General features: G+C 35.0%; 1 protein-coding gene across 6 annotated transcripts in view; it reads right to left on the reverse strand.

Annotated features, from left to right (window-relative positions):
- The window catches only part of DLC1 (DLC1 Rho GTPase activating protein), a 438,486-nt gene that overhangs the window by 407,871 nt on the left and 13,729 nt on the right, over positions 1-16,886 (reverse strand). For 5 of the 6 annotated variants that reach the window (XM_060183257.1, XM_007519949.2, XM_060183251.1 and 2 more), the window contains exon 2: positions 14,654-15,798. In XM_060183257.1, the coding sequence (XP_060039240.1) occupies positions 14,654-15,673 (1,020 nt within the window). In that variant the 5' untranslated portion in view covers positions 15,674-15,798. The remainder of the gene's footprint in view (positions 1-14,653; positions 15,799-16,886) is intronic. The other variant, XM_060183263.1, reaches the window with a different exon arrangement.

Consider the following 16,886-nt stretch of genomic DNA (forward strand, 5'->3'; position numbering starts at 1 on the left):
CCTTAGCATGATTTTGTTTCTAGTACAGAAAAAGAGTTTATTTTAAATTTATAGTGCTTTACAAGATTCCTAATAAAATTAGACAAATCTGCATGAAGATATACTGAAATCTCCTGGCTGAATTCATTTTACCAATTGCCTCCTTAATGATTGTTCACAGTATGGAACTTGTTTGAAATACTTTTCATCTTGTTTAAAATTTATCATGCCTCAACCCAAACACTGTGGACAACTGAGAGAAAGCACTTTGTAACTTCTAAGTGGACGGAGATAATATTTATGATAAAGCTCCATGTTAATCACAGAGAAAGAGTACAGAATAATTGAATTGAATAAAAATCCATGCTTCAGGAAAGAGAAACTCGATAGTTATAAAACTAGAAACCACACGAAAAAAAAAACTGAAAAAATACCAGTTAGAGTCTATTTTCAACATTTTAAATTTTAGTTTTTATTATTGTAAGCATGTACCCGAACTTGTACATTCTCAATGCTGTTTTTTTTTCTTCTTTCTGTTCTGCACACAAAGTAAAAAAAAAAAAAAAACTGAAAAAGTACTAAGAATTTCCTTTCATCGTTCAAAAAAAAACCCTTAATATTAGGTTTGTGTTACATTTTGATGTTGGCCAATTCTTTCTGATTACTTTTAAATTATAGCTTTTCTATAATATGCAACTCAGCATCTTCTCCTTCGGGCAGAAACTTTGCACTGGTAACACCACATACCACTATTAACACTCTAAATTATAGCTCCTTTATCTCATCCATACACAAACATTATTCCATTTAAAGTGAAATGCAAGTACATTAAAAGTCTCTTCCAGCAGGAATATTATAGGAATTTATGAAAAGGGAATTAATTATCTGTTGCTCATCTCATATTTTCAGGATGCTCCTTATAACAGTCTAGTCAGTTGATCAATGTCTTGCTTGTTTATATACAAATAAGCAACAAAACATTAAACATCATGCTATTACCTTACTGTAAAAATAAGATAAAATTTAGGAGATGCTACTGAGTGATAATCTGAAAATTAGTTCCTTTTACACAATATAAAATACATATCACAGTGTTCAGAAGACCTAAACAGACAGTTCTCTAATGAAGACAAAGCCTACAGACATATGAAAAAATGTTTCATATCACTTATCATTAGATAAATGCAAATTTAAATCACAATGAGATATCACCTCAGACCTGTGAGAGTGGTCTGTCTACAACAACAAAGCAGGAGTCCCAGTTCCCTGCAGAGGGGACTGTTCACAGGCTGTGAAGCAGGTATGCAAGTGTCTTTATTTCTTCTTTTCTAATTCCCCAACCCCTCTCAATATTTATCTGTTCTAGCTAATAAATATAGAAAGAGGAAAAAAAAAAACAGGAAAGTATAGTCAAGGATGTAGAGAAAAGGAACTCTGATACACTGTTGGTAGAGACATAAACTGGGGCAGCCTCTATGGCAAACACTATGGGGAGTCTTTAAACAAATAAAAATGGAAATATCTATGATTCAGCAATACCAGCCCTCATTATATTTCTAAAGGACATGAGAACACAAATTGGAAAGTATATATGCAACTCCATATTCATAGCTGCACTACAACCAATAGCAAAGTTATGGATGCAACCTAGATGCCCAATAATAGATTACAGAGTAAAGAAATTATATATTTTTATTTATCTTATAGGACAGAGAGAATTTGATAGGGAATGGAGATAGACTGAAAAAGACAGAAACACCTACAGCACTGTTTCACTGCTTGTGAAGATTTCCACCCCCATCCCCACCCCCTGCCGCATATGGGGACCAGGGGCTTGAACCCAGATCCTTGCACATGGTTAACACAGGTACTTAACCAGGTGCACCACTACTGGGCCCCAGAAAATATATTTAATGGAATACGACTCTGCAATTAAAAAAAGATGAGGTTTTATTATCTGGAACAAAATGAATAGAATAAGAGGTGATTAAACTAACTGGAATACAAAAAGAGGTAAAAGACTATATGATGTTTTCACTTATGTGTTGAATGTAAATCATTCAAGTTAATGAACTTGAAAAAATAAAGTAACCATACTGCTTCAGACTTTCTGAGAAATGTGGTTATCAGAGGGGTGACAAAAGCATTTGGTAGTGTGTGCAGTGACTTACATTTTGATGTTGCCAACTGTATTTATAGGAATAAAACTGGACCTCTGAAATATTACAATTTTGTAAATCACTAATAAGTCACTAGTAGTGAAAACACTTTAAAAGTAAGAAAATATGCAGTATGAGAAATAATTACTCTACACATGAGAGCTTAAATGATTGTTTCTTCTTTTTTTTGCCATCACCCTTCAGCTGACTTTTTAAAAAATATATCTTTATTTATTTATTGGATAGAGACAGTCAGAAATCAAGAGGCATGGGGGTAGTAGAGAAGGGAGAGAGAAAGCACTGCTTTCCCCCTACAGGTGGGGATTGGGGCCTTGAACCCGGATCCTTGATTATCTCTTTTGCTTTTCTCCTTTTCCTTCAAATCACATTATTAGGGGAAAATAATTATTTTAATATAATATTTTATAATAATAATTTTTAATATTTTAAAATAATTTAAAAATACTGTATGTTTTGATAATTCCTCTCCTCCATGTATCAATAAATATGGTACTCATTGAAAGAAACTAAATTTTGAATTGTGGTTAATTATTGAGGATATTGAAATATATATACCTAGACATATAATTTTTGCAAGGAGGCCAAAACAATTTGATGGCAAAAGGAGAGTCTATTCAACAAATGTTGGGAAAATTGGGTTGAATTGTGCAAAAGAATGAAACTGAACCACTACATTTCACCACACATGAAAGTAAACTCAAGGGAGTCGGCGGTAGCGCAGCGGGTTAAGCGCAGGTGGCGCAAAGCGCAAGGACCAGCATAAGGATCCCGTTCCCCCCCTGGCTCCCCACCTGCAGGGGAGTTGCTTCACAGGCAGTGAAGTAGGTCTGCCTTCCTTTCTCTCACCCTCTCTGTCTTCCCCTCCTCTTTCCATTTCTCTCTATCCTATCTAACAACGACAACATCAATAATAACAACAATCATAACTACAACAATAAAACAACAAGGGCAACAAAAGAGAAAATAAATATTTAAAATAATAATAAAAATAAAATAAAATATTAAAAAAAGTAAACTCAAAATGGATCAAGGACTTATGTGTGAGACCAGAAACTATCAAATACTTTGAGGAAAATATTGGCAGAAGTGTTTCACATATAACTTTTATAGACCTTTTAAATGATACAAATCCAATTTCAAGGAAGACAAAACCAAAAGTAAACCAATGGGACTACATCAAATTGAAAAGCTTCTGCATAGCAGAAGATATGTTGACTCTCTTAATAGCTTAGCATCATCTCTGGCATTATGCTATTCCACTGCAGAATACTGTGCCCCAGTATGGTTCCGTAGCCCCCATGTCCACTTGGTCGATTCCAAATTATATTCCTCCATGAGGATAATTTCTGGAACCATCCGTTCCACCCTGGTTCCATGGCTACCAGTTCTTAGCAACATCGCCCCGCCAGATATTCGTCGGGATGCGGCATCATCTAAGTTCATTTCCCACGTCTACGCTCTACCGGACCTGCCAATATACGCGGATATCTTCGCCCACCCTGTCCAACGCTTGACCTCTCGTCACCCAATCTGGTCCCCTACGCCTACACTGAACTTCTCTGTTCCAGTCTCTTGGAAACAGAGCTGGCAGTCAGCTGAGGTAAAGAACAAACACCTCATCACAGACCCCTGCAAGCGTCAACCCGGCTTTGACCTAGCACGTTATGATTGGGCCCTCCTCAATCGCTATTGAACAGGCCATGGCCGGTGCACCGCTATGTTCCATCGCTGGGGAGCCAGAGACGACCCGAACTGCCCCTGCGGCTCCAGACAGACTATGACCCACATAGTCAATGACTGCCACCTCTCCAGATTCAAAGGAGGTCTCGAAACTTTACATCAGGCTCAACCTGATGCTGTTGACTGGCTACAGAAGAAGGGCAAACGCTAGAAGAAGATAGCTTAGACCAGGGAGAAGAGAAACAACCAGTGCACAGCTATATACAAATAATATCAAAGGATAAAAATTATGGTGATGTTGTGTATGACACAGCAAATCCTAACAAAGGGAATTTTCAGTTAACCCAATTGCCAAATAATGTGATTATAGCAATAACTATCTATTGCCTTCTTAAGCCCTAAGACAGCGGGAACCTCCCACTTCCTCTATAGAGCCTATATTTCCCCAGTTCTGGAACCTCTAGAGTGGGGCTCACTCTTGCTGCATGCTTCAATGCAAGGAGTACCACCTTGGTATGCTTCACTTCAGACTGTGTCCAGAGACGTCAGGCATAGAATGTCAACCCTTCACCCTCATTACTCTGGTGAGACCTCTCCTTTCATAGAATTCTCTAATTCCATTCCAAGTGGTTCATACAAAAGTCCCAAAACATAATATAGACCAGGTCCCATGAGATAGAGCATATGTTCACATGTATCCATAAATTAGGAGAAAATATATACCTGAAAGCAAAAGTACACAATAGAAATTTAAAAAAGAGAGAGATTAATAAAATTATGTTAGGGGTTAAAAGAAACTCAAAGAAACTCCTTACAGAATGAGAGAAAATCTTTACATGCCACATGTCAGACAAAAGGCTAATAAATCCTTTTGCATATTTCAAAAGATGAGCTCAGGTACCACTTGGTGAAGCCTTCTCTGATGCCCCTATCTGAAATTATCTCTCCTAATCTGTAATACTCAAATTTTGTGTATATGTGTACTGTATACCTTGAATTAGATTGATGATGGTTTCTGTAATTGTGATTCAAAGCGAACCATTACATTGCATTCTTGTAGTAATTGTTATTAAAGTAAGTTAAATAGAATATTACATTGTTGGTTATTTGTGTTACATTGTCCTTAATAATGCATAATTCCCTTAGATGAGCATAACTATAATACTTTTAGTTTTTACACTTCACCATAAATGGCAAAAATGCATGGGAAAGAGAAGGCAGTTAAAATTTATTCAGTTAATAAATTAATATGTCAAATTCTCCTATTTAATGACAGAAAAATGTCCATGTGTCCATACTTTCAAAATTCTTCCTCAAATTATTTTTTTCTTTATTGGGTGGTTCATATTTATTCCCAGTCAGTTCAGTTTATTCTCAGAATTATAACTAGTTCAATGTAGTAAAACAAACAAAATAACAAAATACAACAACTACTACTGATAGCCAAAGTCATACAGTGTTTTCCATGTGACAGACACTAATGTGTGTGTTGTATATTTACATTTCTGAAATTACATATAGTTATATGTTAAACTTTGCATGAATCAATACTCACTTAATTGATCTAATAACTGTGTGATGCATCCCACTACACAGATGATGAAAAACTGATGCACAAACAAAATAATCAGCATATACAATTACTTAGTTTTAAATGAGAGAAGTAGAGTTGAAACAAGGCAGTTTAATTTGAGAATATATTGGCATTATTGCTTTGTCCTGTGTGTAGAACTATAGTGTAGATGTTGTGGAGAATTACTCTAGTCAGTCAAACATTCCAGAAATGTCCAGTTAAAATAGCTACTAAAAGGTCCGCCAGTGGTGCATCTAGTTAAGTGCACATGTTACCAAAATCTGGGTTTTAGCCCCTGGTCCCCGCCTGCAGGGTGAAAGCTTTACAAGCAGTGAAGAAGTGCTTTAGGTGTCTCTGTCTCTCACTGACTCACTCTCTCCACCTCCTCTCTCAATTTTTGCTGCCCTCTCAAATAAAATAAATAAATAAAGTTAAATATAAATAAATCTTAAAATTAGATACAAGCCCTAACTGGCTCTAAATGCTGTGAATTTAGACTCCACCATAATCCTAAATATTCCCAGATAAAAGCAGTTGTGCATTTAAAAAATTATTTTTTTGTGGAATACTAGTTTCAAATTTTGATTTAAAATGTATTGCTCTAGTTGCTATTGTGAAGTGGAATCACATTTTCTATCTTATATAATGTTTCTTTTTTTAAACCAAATATTTATTTATTATTATTATTTAAAAATATTTATTTAATTTATTTATTACCTTTTGTTGCCCTTGTTTTATTGTTGTAGTTATTATTGTTGTCGTTGTTGTTCGATAGGACAGAGAGAAAGAGGAGGGGAAGACAGAGATGGAGAGAGACTGATAGACACCTGAAAACCTGCTTCACCGCTTGTGGAGTGACTTCCTTGCAGGTGGGGAACCAGGGCTCGAACTGGGATCCTAATGCTGGTCCTTGTGCTTTGTGCCACCTGCGCTTAACCCGTTGCGCTACAGCACGACTCCCATTTATTATTGTATAGAGACAGAGAAATTGAGAGGGCAGGGGGATGGGGAGAGAGAGAGAGAGAGAGAGAGAGAGAGAGACCTGCTGCACTGCTTCACCACTCTTGAAGCTTTCCCTCCTGCAGGTGGGGTCCAGGAGCTTGAACCTGTGTCCTTGTACACTGTAATGTGTGTGCTTAACCAGGTAATAATGTTTCTAACAACCTAGTGAGGTAGCTGGTGACTGTTGTTTCCATTTTTTCTTTGATCAGAGCACAGCTCAGTATCCATGGTACCGGGATCAAATCTTAGAACCTATTTGATAAAAATCATGTACATAGCACAGCACTACCTTCACATCTCATTGTCTCATTTTAAAAGAGAAATATAAGGTTTACAAAGAATTAATACTTCAAATCTTAGACTCCTCTCTTCCTTGTCATAGCTTACTTTTATGGCTAGGGAATCAATCTTAGACCAAATCTATTCATTATGTGGATCAAATAATTATGCCATGTCAGAAAAAAAAAAAAGCCCCCTGGGCTATAGTGAAAGAGACTGCAGCACCAAAGTCTTCTCCAATGTAACAGAGGTAAGGCTCAAACCTACATCACAAAGCAGCACACTATCCAAGTGAGATATTGCTCTGTCCCCCATGGGTTAATTTTTAATGTGCAGAAAATAAGTAGTTCTCTTGAAGTTTCACTGGCTCAAAAAACAGAACCCAAAATAGAAACAGTTAATTAATCACTGGCTTTACTCTTAATGTCAGTGTAAAATTACAGCTGAAAGAAAAAAAAAAGTGCACTTTCCTATTTGCTTATGTTGTCTTAGAAAATTGTTGAAGTAATCTCTGAACTAGCACTTTAATTTTCTTGACAGAATATTATCTGTGAAATAGAAAACTTATTTGCTTAAAGGGATAAGTACTTTATTTCTAAGAATCAGAAAAAATAAACAGGAGCTGTCACCCTTTAGGTGTATCATCCAGATTAGAGAAACAAGGCTCTGTAATGTAGTTAATGCTAGCTACCCCAAGCTTTGTGGCTATTGGCATTTCTTTGAGAGAGGCATCCAAAAGCTTTGGTGGTTTTTTTTTTTTTTTTTTTTGTACTAAAAGGTTAATAAGCTGGTCATGGTTTATAGTAACAGTAATCTATGAGGAAGAAACCTAAATCAGCTTCATCATTACTACTACATACTCTAGTACATAATTGGCTATGAAATAACCATTAATTACTTAAAATAGCATGATAAAATCTATTAATCCTTGGTCCAGTTAAATCTGGTATTGGATTAATGTGAGTTTATTAATGATTTTGTTACTAATAATGTGAATTTATAGTTTTGTTCCAAGTCACATCACACATTGTAACTAAGTTTTTTTTCAAAAATAACTGGAACAAGAAGCTTTCAGATTTAATTGCTCTCATTCAGAGTATATTTTTCAGTTTGAGAGGCATCTGGCAGCAAATATTCTGACTTTTAATGGTTTTCACAATATAAATTAGAAAGAAGTTTACTACTGTCTGACAGTCTCTCATGAAATGTCATTCAGTCTCACATACTTAGTTGTATTTCAGTCTCCTCAATGTGACACAACCAGAAAAGATTAATCTAAACTGGTGGCCTTCCAACATTTTTAACTATATAGATCTCAGTAAGCATGTATATACTAATTGAAAACTATAGCTGAAATACTTTTGTATTTATATATAATGTAAAGCAGCTCTACATTTAAAAGATAAAAATAAATTTATATTCTAATCTTTTGGCCCACTCTTAAGTAGATGCTGATTTTGGTTGGATAACCTTATTTCTTCTATATCTTATTTTTTTTAATTCATTTATTGGATAGAGACAGAAATTGAGAGGAAAGGAGGAAACAGAATGAAGAGAAAGAGAGAGACACCTGCAATACTGCTTCACCACTCACAAAGCTTTCCCCCTGCAGTTGAGGACTGGGGCTTGAAAGCAGGTCTTTGCGCATTGTAACCTGTGTGCTCACCTGGCTCCTCTCCGTACCTTATTTTAAAAATTTCTTTTACTGGTGTATTAATGGTTTATAGTTGACAGTAAAATACAGTAGTTTGTACTTGTGTAACATTTCTCAGCTTTCCATATAACAGTTCAACTCAACTAAGTCCTCCTCTACCATCATGTTCCAGTACCTGAACTCTCCCCCTCACCCCAGAATCTTTTACTTTGATGCAACACACCAACTCCAGTCCAAGTTCTGCTTTGTGTTTTCTCTTCTGTTCCTGAGTGAGTTCATCCCATACTCATCCTTCTCTTCCTGACTTATCTCACTTATAACTATCATTCTTGCCTCCCTGGCATTATTGTCTTTTGAAAACAAATCCATCAACATGATAGGGATATTCGCTCATTCAAATTCTTATGAACATGGCTCTAAAAGTTGGGATGGATGATACATGACTTCCCCATTGAGCTTATATTTTAGCTATCAATGGTGGGAACAAATGAATCTGTAGTAAGCATTACTGGAACAAGTCCTCTTGATGAATAGAGAGACATTAACGGAGAAAACTGACAAGAGTCCTCCTAATGCTAAAACCTTTGATAATCTTGGAATAAGAACTTGTCAGGATTTACTTTGATTTTTTATTGTTTATCTGATATAGACATAGAAAAATTTAGAGGGAAAGGGAAAAAGAGGAAGGGAGAGAAAGAGAGGTACCTGCAGTGCTATTTCACTGTTCTTGAGGCTTTCCTTCTCCAGGTGGGGGCCAAAGGCTTGAGCCATACTTTGAGTCTTTATCAATTTACTCTGGTGGAGATGAAGTCTAAGAAGGCTGGCTGTAGTTGGCAAGATATCCTTGTGAGAAATACTTATAACAATTTATATCCATATATATCCTTGACTACAGATATCCTCGGTAATAGCTATAGTCAAATTCCTTTTTCCTATTTGCTGGATCAAATTCAAATTCATTGTCTCCTTTTTAAACTTCTACTGGTGATGACCACAACTTCATCATGTTGAAACAGAATTGGATTCTAACATACTGAAAAGCCACTCTTTTAAAAAATACTGTCATTTTCCCTTAAAACAAATGTTATCCTAAGTTAGCACATCCTTCTATGTCTTTATTTTTGTTTTCCTATCCTTCCCCAACTCCTGTGCCTCTCATTTTCTCTAGTATTCCCTCCCTTCAGTGCTAAACTTATATGCTAGTCAGATAGAAGCCTTACTTGAGAACTCCAGCATTCTATCAGTGAATGAATATATACTTCACACTTTAAGGGAATGTATGGCTCAAGATGGTGTACCAGGTGAATAGAGATGGGTCTGAGATATTGAAAATGGTCAATATTTATTACTGACTCCTTTTAATAGACATGGCATCTCTATTAGCATTTCTAGTTGATTTTAGGATAATTATACTTGTTATAAAGTAAACTAGTTGAGTTCCAAATATCTCTAAAAATATTTTTACTTTCTAATTGCTCATAAGGAAAAAAACACCAATTTAAAGGGCATGAAATAATTTGATGATTTTTTTAATTACCTAATGACACCAAGCTATCAGTTTTACCGGGCACAAAAACTCTGCTTAAAATATCCCTTTGAAGAAATATCTTGTCAATTTATATACCAATTTGCCACCTGGTAGCAACAATTCTTTCTTAACTCTAAACCTGATATGAAAGAAACAGCTTACAACAACACAATCTATATAAAAGGCCTATTCTTAAAACCAGAGTTATCAGTATAAATTGTCACGATACTGCCTTCCATTCCGTCCCCATTTTTCAGTTATTTATTTATTTTTATTTACTTAATGATTTACAATTTAGTCTTTAACACACAGACACAAATTCTTATCCCTCTTTCAAAGGTGTTTCAGTGATACAACATGACCTCAATGCCCTTTCCTCCTTCCCCTGCCTGTCCTTCTCCAGAATCCTTAGCTTTGTTATAATATACCATATTCAGTACAAGTCTCACCTTATCTTTTCCATTATTCTCCTCAATTCCAAAGTTCCACTTAAAAGTGAGATCATTCAGTATTGGTCTTTCTCTTTCAGGCTACTCCCCCCCCCCCATTTTTCAATAAGCAAAAATCTAGAAAAGACTAAATTTTGGAGCCTCTTTACTTAGTAAGCTGCCATTGGAATAAATACACAATCTCTTGGAAAAAAAACTTCATTCTAGCTATAGATTGAATCTAATTTCTTTTTTAAAAAAGTTGTTTTTAAAATTTTATTTGTTTGGTACATCTATTTATTTATTGGGTAGAGACAGCCAGAAATTGAGAGGGGGGGGAGATAGAGAGGGAGAGAGACAGAGAAACACCTGTAGCCCTGCTTCACCACTTGTGAAAGCTTCCCCCCTGCAGGTGGGGACTGGGGGCTCTAACCCAGGTTGTTGTGCATTGTAGCATGTGTGCTCAACCAGGTGAGCCACCTCCCAGCCCCTGATTGAATCTAATTTTGGTAAGTCTTTCCTTACTTATTTCCCATCTTAACATCTCATTTAGGTTAAAGAGACCCTTTCTTAGACTGACTTTTCCCTCCAGATTTCATTGAATTTGTCTCTGAGTATTACACTTAACCTAACCATCTGCATTGCTCCAAATATCCAGAGATACCCTCTAAACACTGGCCATATCTCACACAACCTTCTGGTTCATTTTCTAGTGTCTACTCATAACCTATTTGATATTCCTTTAATTTTTGTGGCTTCAACTTAAGGCTATACTTTACTTGAGTTAGAGATTTATTAACCTAAAAGGACAATATTTACACATGCTGCCAATGTAGTTCTGTATAATTGAAAAACCTAATAAATACATATGGCTATCCTTGATGGCCAAAAATATCACTAGAAGACAAGAAAAATACATCATACAAAACAATGAGTGCCTGCCAAGACTTATAAGTCTGAGGAAAGTTTAATGATATATCTATCATACAATTTCAGTAAATCCACTGAGTATAACTCTTACAGTCTCTCTCATCCTCTCTCTCTGTTTCCCTTCTTCAGTCTTTTTTTTTTAAATTTTTTTAAATTAATTTTATTTTTGAGAGAGATGAAGAGAGGAGAGAGAGAGAAACACCAGAGCACTGCTCAGCTCAGGCTTATGGTGGTGCGGGGGATTGAACCTGGGACTTAGGAGCCTCAGGCATGAGAGTCTGTTTGCATAACCATTATGCTGTCTCCCCCGCTCTTCCCTTCTTCAGTCTTATAATGCAGAAAACACACACACATACAATGCTTATAAAGTCAGTCAGGTATATATGATCTGATCAAAGTCATCTAACATTTTATTAGTTTATATTCTATTTTACTATACCATGAGCTAATCTTAAATTCATACCTTGGATTCAAATAATAAAAAAGACACAGGAAATTAAGTAAACTATATGTATGATAGATATGTATTTACATACATGTGTATATATGGAAAGATGTATACATGTGCATATATGTGCAAAATAAAATCATCAGAACAATGTCAAGCTCTGGATTATACTGATGCCTTCAGTGTATTGACACTGGAACCTTGATACATGGGGCATGAAACTCTTTTTGCATAATCACTACACTATCTCTGTCTCTGTACCCATTTGTTTATATCTATACATTTTAGGTGATTTTCTGTGATATTAGTCAAATCCATAGAATGAAAATAATAGACTACTTTATTACTAGAATGCAAAGCTTCTGCTCAAACATGGAGCTAAGTATCTTTCAAAGTTTCAGGTTATTTTTGCATTAACTTTGGAGTTGCACTTGCAATATGGCTTAGTTTTTCTGCGAAAATAAACAAGTGAAAAATGAGTGTATATAGGCATATAAGAATATAATATAATTATGTAAAGTTGGGTGTGCTATAAAAGTAATTTCCTGTTTTTCTAGATACATTTTATTGTTAGTATCATTCAAAGTTAGAGCACATAGATCTTACCCCATCTTTTTTTTTTTTAAATAACTGCATAGTATTCAGACAATAGATAAAGAACAACTAAACAATTTTTTGCATCACTAAGGTCTCATACATGTGTGATTTCACCATCTGGTCTGACTTTTTCAGAAAGAGAGAGGCAGACAGAGACAAAGGGAGAACTATTATAGCTACAGAACTCCCCTCAGTGTCATAATATTCCACATGGTATGCTGAGAGCTTTAACCTGGCCATTTACATGGCAAAGCAGGCATGACATCTGCCCAGTCCCTCAACAAGTTTATTATTAATAATAATATGGGTCATTTTATATTTCAGTTAGTAACATATAGTGATGAGTATATAAACAGCGTTATGTGAATTTTAACGTATCTTTTGTTCAAGTTCTAAAATAGATTAATGTCAGAATTAAAGTTACTTCAACATTCAAGAGCAAATTGAACCAAAATTCCTAGATGTTTTTCTTTTAGAGGATCTCTCATAACTTGCTTTTCCAAATTAATTTACTAATCTGAACATTTACATTTAATCTGGTCATTAAAGGCAAATATTCCACCAAACAATATCATAACATTTTAGAATGATGAAATACTTGAACTAGAATATTTAAATTATAATTTATAAGTGAGATATAATTAAAGTTCTCAGTGAAACCATGCTATGGTAACTTATCCAACAGCAAATTCTTTCCAGCATTTTTAGTATTGATACAAATGTCCAAGTGGTGAGCATATGTTTCTGGAATGTTTAATGTTTCTGTCGGCAGTTAGGCAGGGTTTGTCTTATTTTAGGAGAGCTATGTCATAGGTCACTTAATACTTTCTTATGTCATTATTGCAATATCTCCAGAGATTTGATGAAATACATATAAATTTCTGAAAAAAAAAGGTAACCTGAGAATTCCAATTATAACAAATTTCTGGAGCATTAATACTTGAATGCAATTTTTATATGGAAGGAAAAGTTTGCCAAAAGTGCAGAATGTTTTGTTAACATATAGTTTGAATGTATCCATACTTTCTGTAATGTCTTTAACTTCACTTAAATTAGCTCATGAAATAGTGCTGATCTAGTTTGTTATTAAAACCACAAAAGAAGATGAGGATTTTCCCCACTGTAGGTAAGTTCAGTTGAGCTAAGGGAATTTGTTTTTTAATAAGGGAATCACAAATATTAATTAATATTAATCAAGAGAAATGAGGATGTATATTTTAATGTTACACAAAAGTATTCGATCTTAAGGATTTTTCCACAAGATTCCCCATGTTGTATTTATAGAAGAAATCAGACTAGTATCCACACACAGTTATAGAACACTATATTGTTGGAAAATTTTTTTTCAGTAAATCCTATAGATAAGATAAATTTTAATTTCAGTTCCTTAGCTAGACAGGGATATAGTGTGGCACAACAGAACTTCATGCTCGGGGAGTCGGGCTGTAGCTCAGAGGCTTAAGCGCACGTGGCACAAAGCACAAGGACCGGCATAAGGATCTCGGTTCAAACCCGGCTCCCCACCTGCAGGGGAGTCGCTTCACAGGCGGTGAAGTAGGTCTGCAGGTGTCTATCTTTCTCTCCTTCCTCCTCTCTGTCTTCCCCTCCTCTCTCCATTTCTCTCTGTCCTATCCAACAACGACGACAACAACAATAATAACTACAACAATAAAACAACAAGGGCAACAAAAGGGAATAAATAAATAAAATAAAATATTAAAAATAAAAAAAATAAAAAAAAAGAACTTCATGCTCAAGACCTTAGAAGTTCCAGGTACAATTCCTGGCATCGTCATGTACTAGAGCGAGCAATGTTATGATTTTTGCCTTTCCCTCATGAAAATAAATACACAATTATTTAAAAACAAAACAAAAAAAGTTCCACTGACTAAACCATGCTTCACGTAGCTGTATTCTAATACTGCTTTCCTCACTTGGAAAATTTTTAGGACAACATGACAAGAGTACAAGTTGTCAAAGGGACTTCAAAATAACTTCAGCTATTGAAACTTTTAGGACAACAGTTAAAGAAAAGTTGACATATTTACTAATAAGAAGACAACATAAGTTGTCTCCAACATAATTACAAAATAAAAAAGGATGTTATTATATTTCAATTTGTACACATTATGATGTGTTTGTCAAAAAATTATTATTTGTGTTATACAGCTACACTATGGAAGAAATTAATTTCTATTTTATCTCTTTAATTCTAGAAAATATTAAGTTTGATGACAGGACTGGTGGGGAAAAAAGACTATATTGTAAACCATTAACACCTCAATAAAAATAAGTAACTAAAAAAGAAAGTATTAAGTTCTGAAATCAATATTTCCAAAATTCCAAAAAAGTCATATAATCTGTGCACATCTTACCTTTCTTTTGCGAAGTCTGACTTGGTTGTCCATAGGTTCCTGGGTGGCCAAAAACTCCTTTAAGTGTAAACACTGCATGCCATCTCCAGATTTGACCTTTTGAAGACTTTTGTTTTGATATTCTGAGAAACCACTCTTCTCTAGGCCATTTTCAGCAGACATTCCACTAGGGCAGGAAGAAGGCTGAAGAAGGCAATGTCCAGAATCAGCTTTTAATAATGATAGTTTTCTGTCTGTACAAGGACTAGCCAAGATTTCATCTTGAACTATATTGCAGGTGTGTCTTTCTTGGTCATCTTTAGTGATGTCAGATTTTCTTCGTTGTTGAGCAATTACAGCAGAATTAACTAGTTGCTTCTCAGGTACAGTATCTTTCACATTCAAAGAATTACAATCATTTAGTGTTGATGCATCTTTTAATTCACTTAAGCTAATATCATTACAAAACTCCAGGCTTTCACTTAGAATATCAACAACTTTTCTTTCTCCTCTTTCTTCTATCAACGCTAATTCAACTCCACCAGATATTCCCCAGGCTTTATAAGAATCTTGGTTACTTTCCATGATGTGAAAAGTGTCTACTAAGGAGCCTGCTCCTTCAACACTATGTTGGTCTGATGTTTTATACCCTTGGGTAGTTAAAATCTGTTTATCATCTGTAGGATAGAGATCAGAATTGGCATCCTCATCAGAAACATGCACCAGTGTTTCTGTGCTGGCCTCCAGAGGAAGAAACTGATCTTCACTTTCATGTCTGTCATTTTCATCTACCACTGGTGAAATGTGACCCATTGACCTTCCAGGAAAATCTCTCACATCTGATCCATGACAACAGTCTGGTAGTGAAACACATTTCTCTTTGCGGTCCACATTTACAGTTGCATCTTTTTCCATACTTGCCTGCAAGCTGTCAACTACTAGTCCATGATGACATGCTGTGTTATAATCAGAATTAAAAGGCTGTCCCATCCATTGGGTCACATGTTCTTCCCAGCTTCTCTTTCTGATAGCTACAGACATGTCATCGTAGTTGAAAAACTGATAGAGAAATATATTCCATATGAGACCAAAGGAAATGGAATTGGATGGAAGATGATTTCAAATTCACTGAGTGAAGAGGAGAATGAGTTTTGTCATTTCACCACCTATTAAAAATGTGAAATACATTATAAGGATGTAGGTATAAGGTTAAGGAATACCTTTGAGAGGCAATTTATACTATAGAAGATTAAGAGATTTTATAAAGCTATGTTTAACAGCTTTAATAATGCTATTTCTTTAGGTAGTTATCTAGTCTTAGAAGAAAAGCTCACACAATATTTCTGGATAAAATCATTGATAATACTTTTAAAAGCAGCTGGACTGACATATTAGTAAAAAAATATGTAAACACTGAAGTTGAAACTCCCATTAAGAAAATATTTAGATTGCAACACAATAAAATTCATAGGTAGAAACCTGCTGCTCAATCTACCAGCTTTCCTGATTTTCTTTGGTGAATACAAATCAGAAATCCATTCACGGGTTTGAATTGTTACAAAATCCACCAGTGAATTGTCCATGCAAAATCTGAGCTAGAGAGACAGCTTATGTAACATATTTTTAAAGAGATAAGTCCCACACTACATACATATATATATATATATATATATATATATATATATATATATATATGTATATATGTATTCTAGGGAGTGCCTATGAAACATGAGATAATTCATTTATATCTAATTAATATATAATTCCTCAGTAAGAAAGCTTAACACATACCATCTCCATTGCTTTAGTATATATACATTTATTTACCTGCACTTCATTGCTGCTACTTATAGCAAACTAGTATTGAAGTTTAGAGAAAGTAATCATCCAGGATGATTTATCTAAGAAATAAGCTAAGACTTAAACTAGGTCCAGATTCTGAGGCCCTGGCTTAGACAGTCAACAAACTTAAATTCCATTGTCTTCATGGAATGAGATCCTGTTTTCTCCCCCCCCCCCCACATATCTTTTGTGTGTATAAAACCCAAATTCCTCAGACAGGAATTCAGTGAACCAAAAAGAAGAAACAAATATAAGATGATTGGGACTATTCAGAAAATTCATGCTCAACCTCATTGGAGGTTTAGTTTGTATACTTCTGTTAGAATTGGTCATAAACATTTCAGTAAACAAGAAAGCCAAGCATAAGATAAGGTCTGAAGATAAACACATTCCAAGTATGCAGACTTTTTTT

The sequence above is a fragment of the Erinaceus europaeus genome, chromosome 2 (genome assembly GCF_950295315.1).
Source record: "Erinaceus europaeus chromosome 2, mEriEur2.1, whole genome shotgun sequence".
NCBI lineage: Eukaryota > Metazoa > Chordata > Mammalia > Eulipotyphla > Erinaceidae > Erinaceus > Erinaceus europaeus.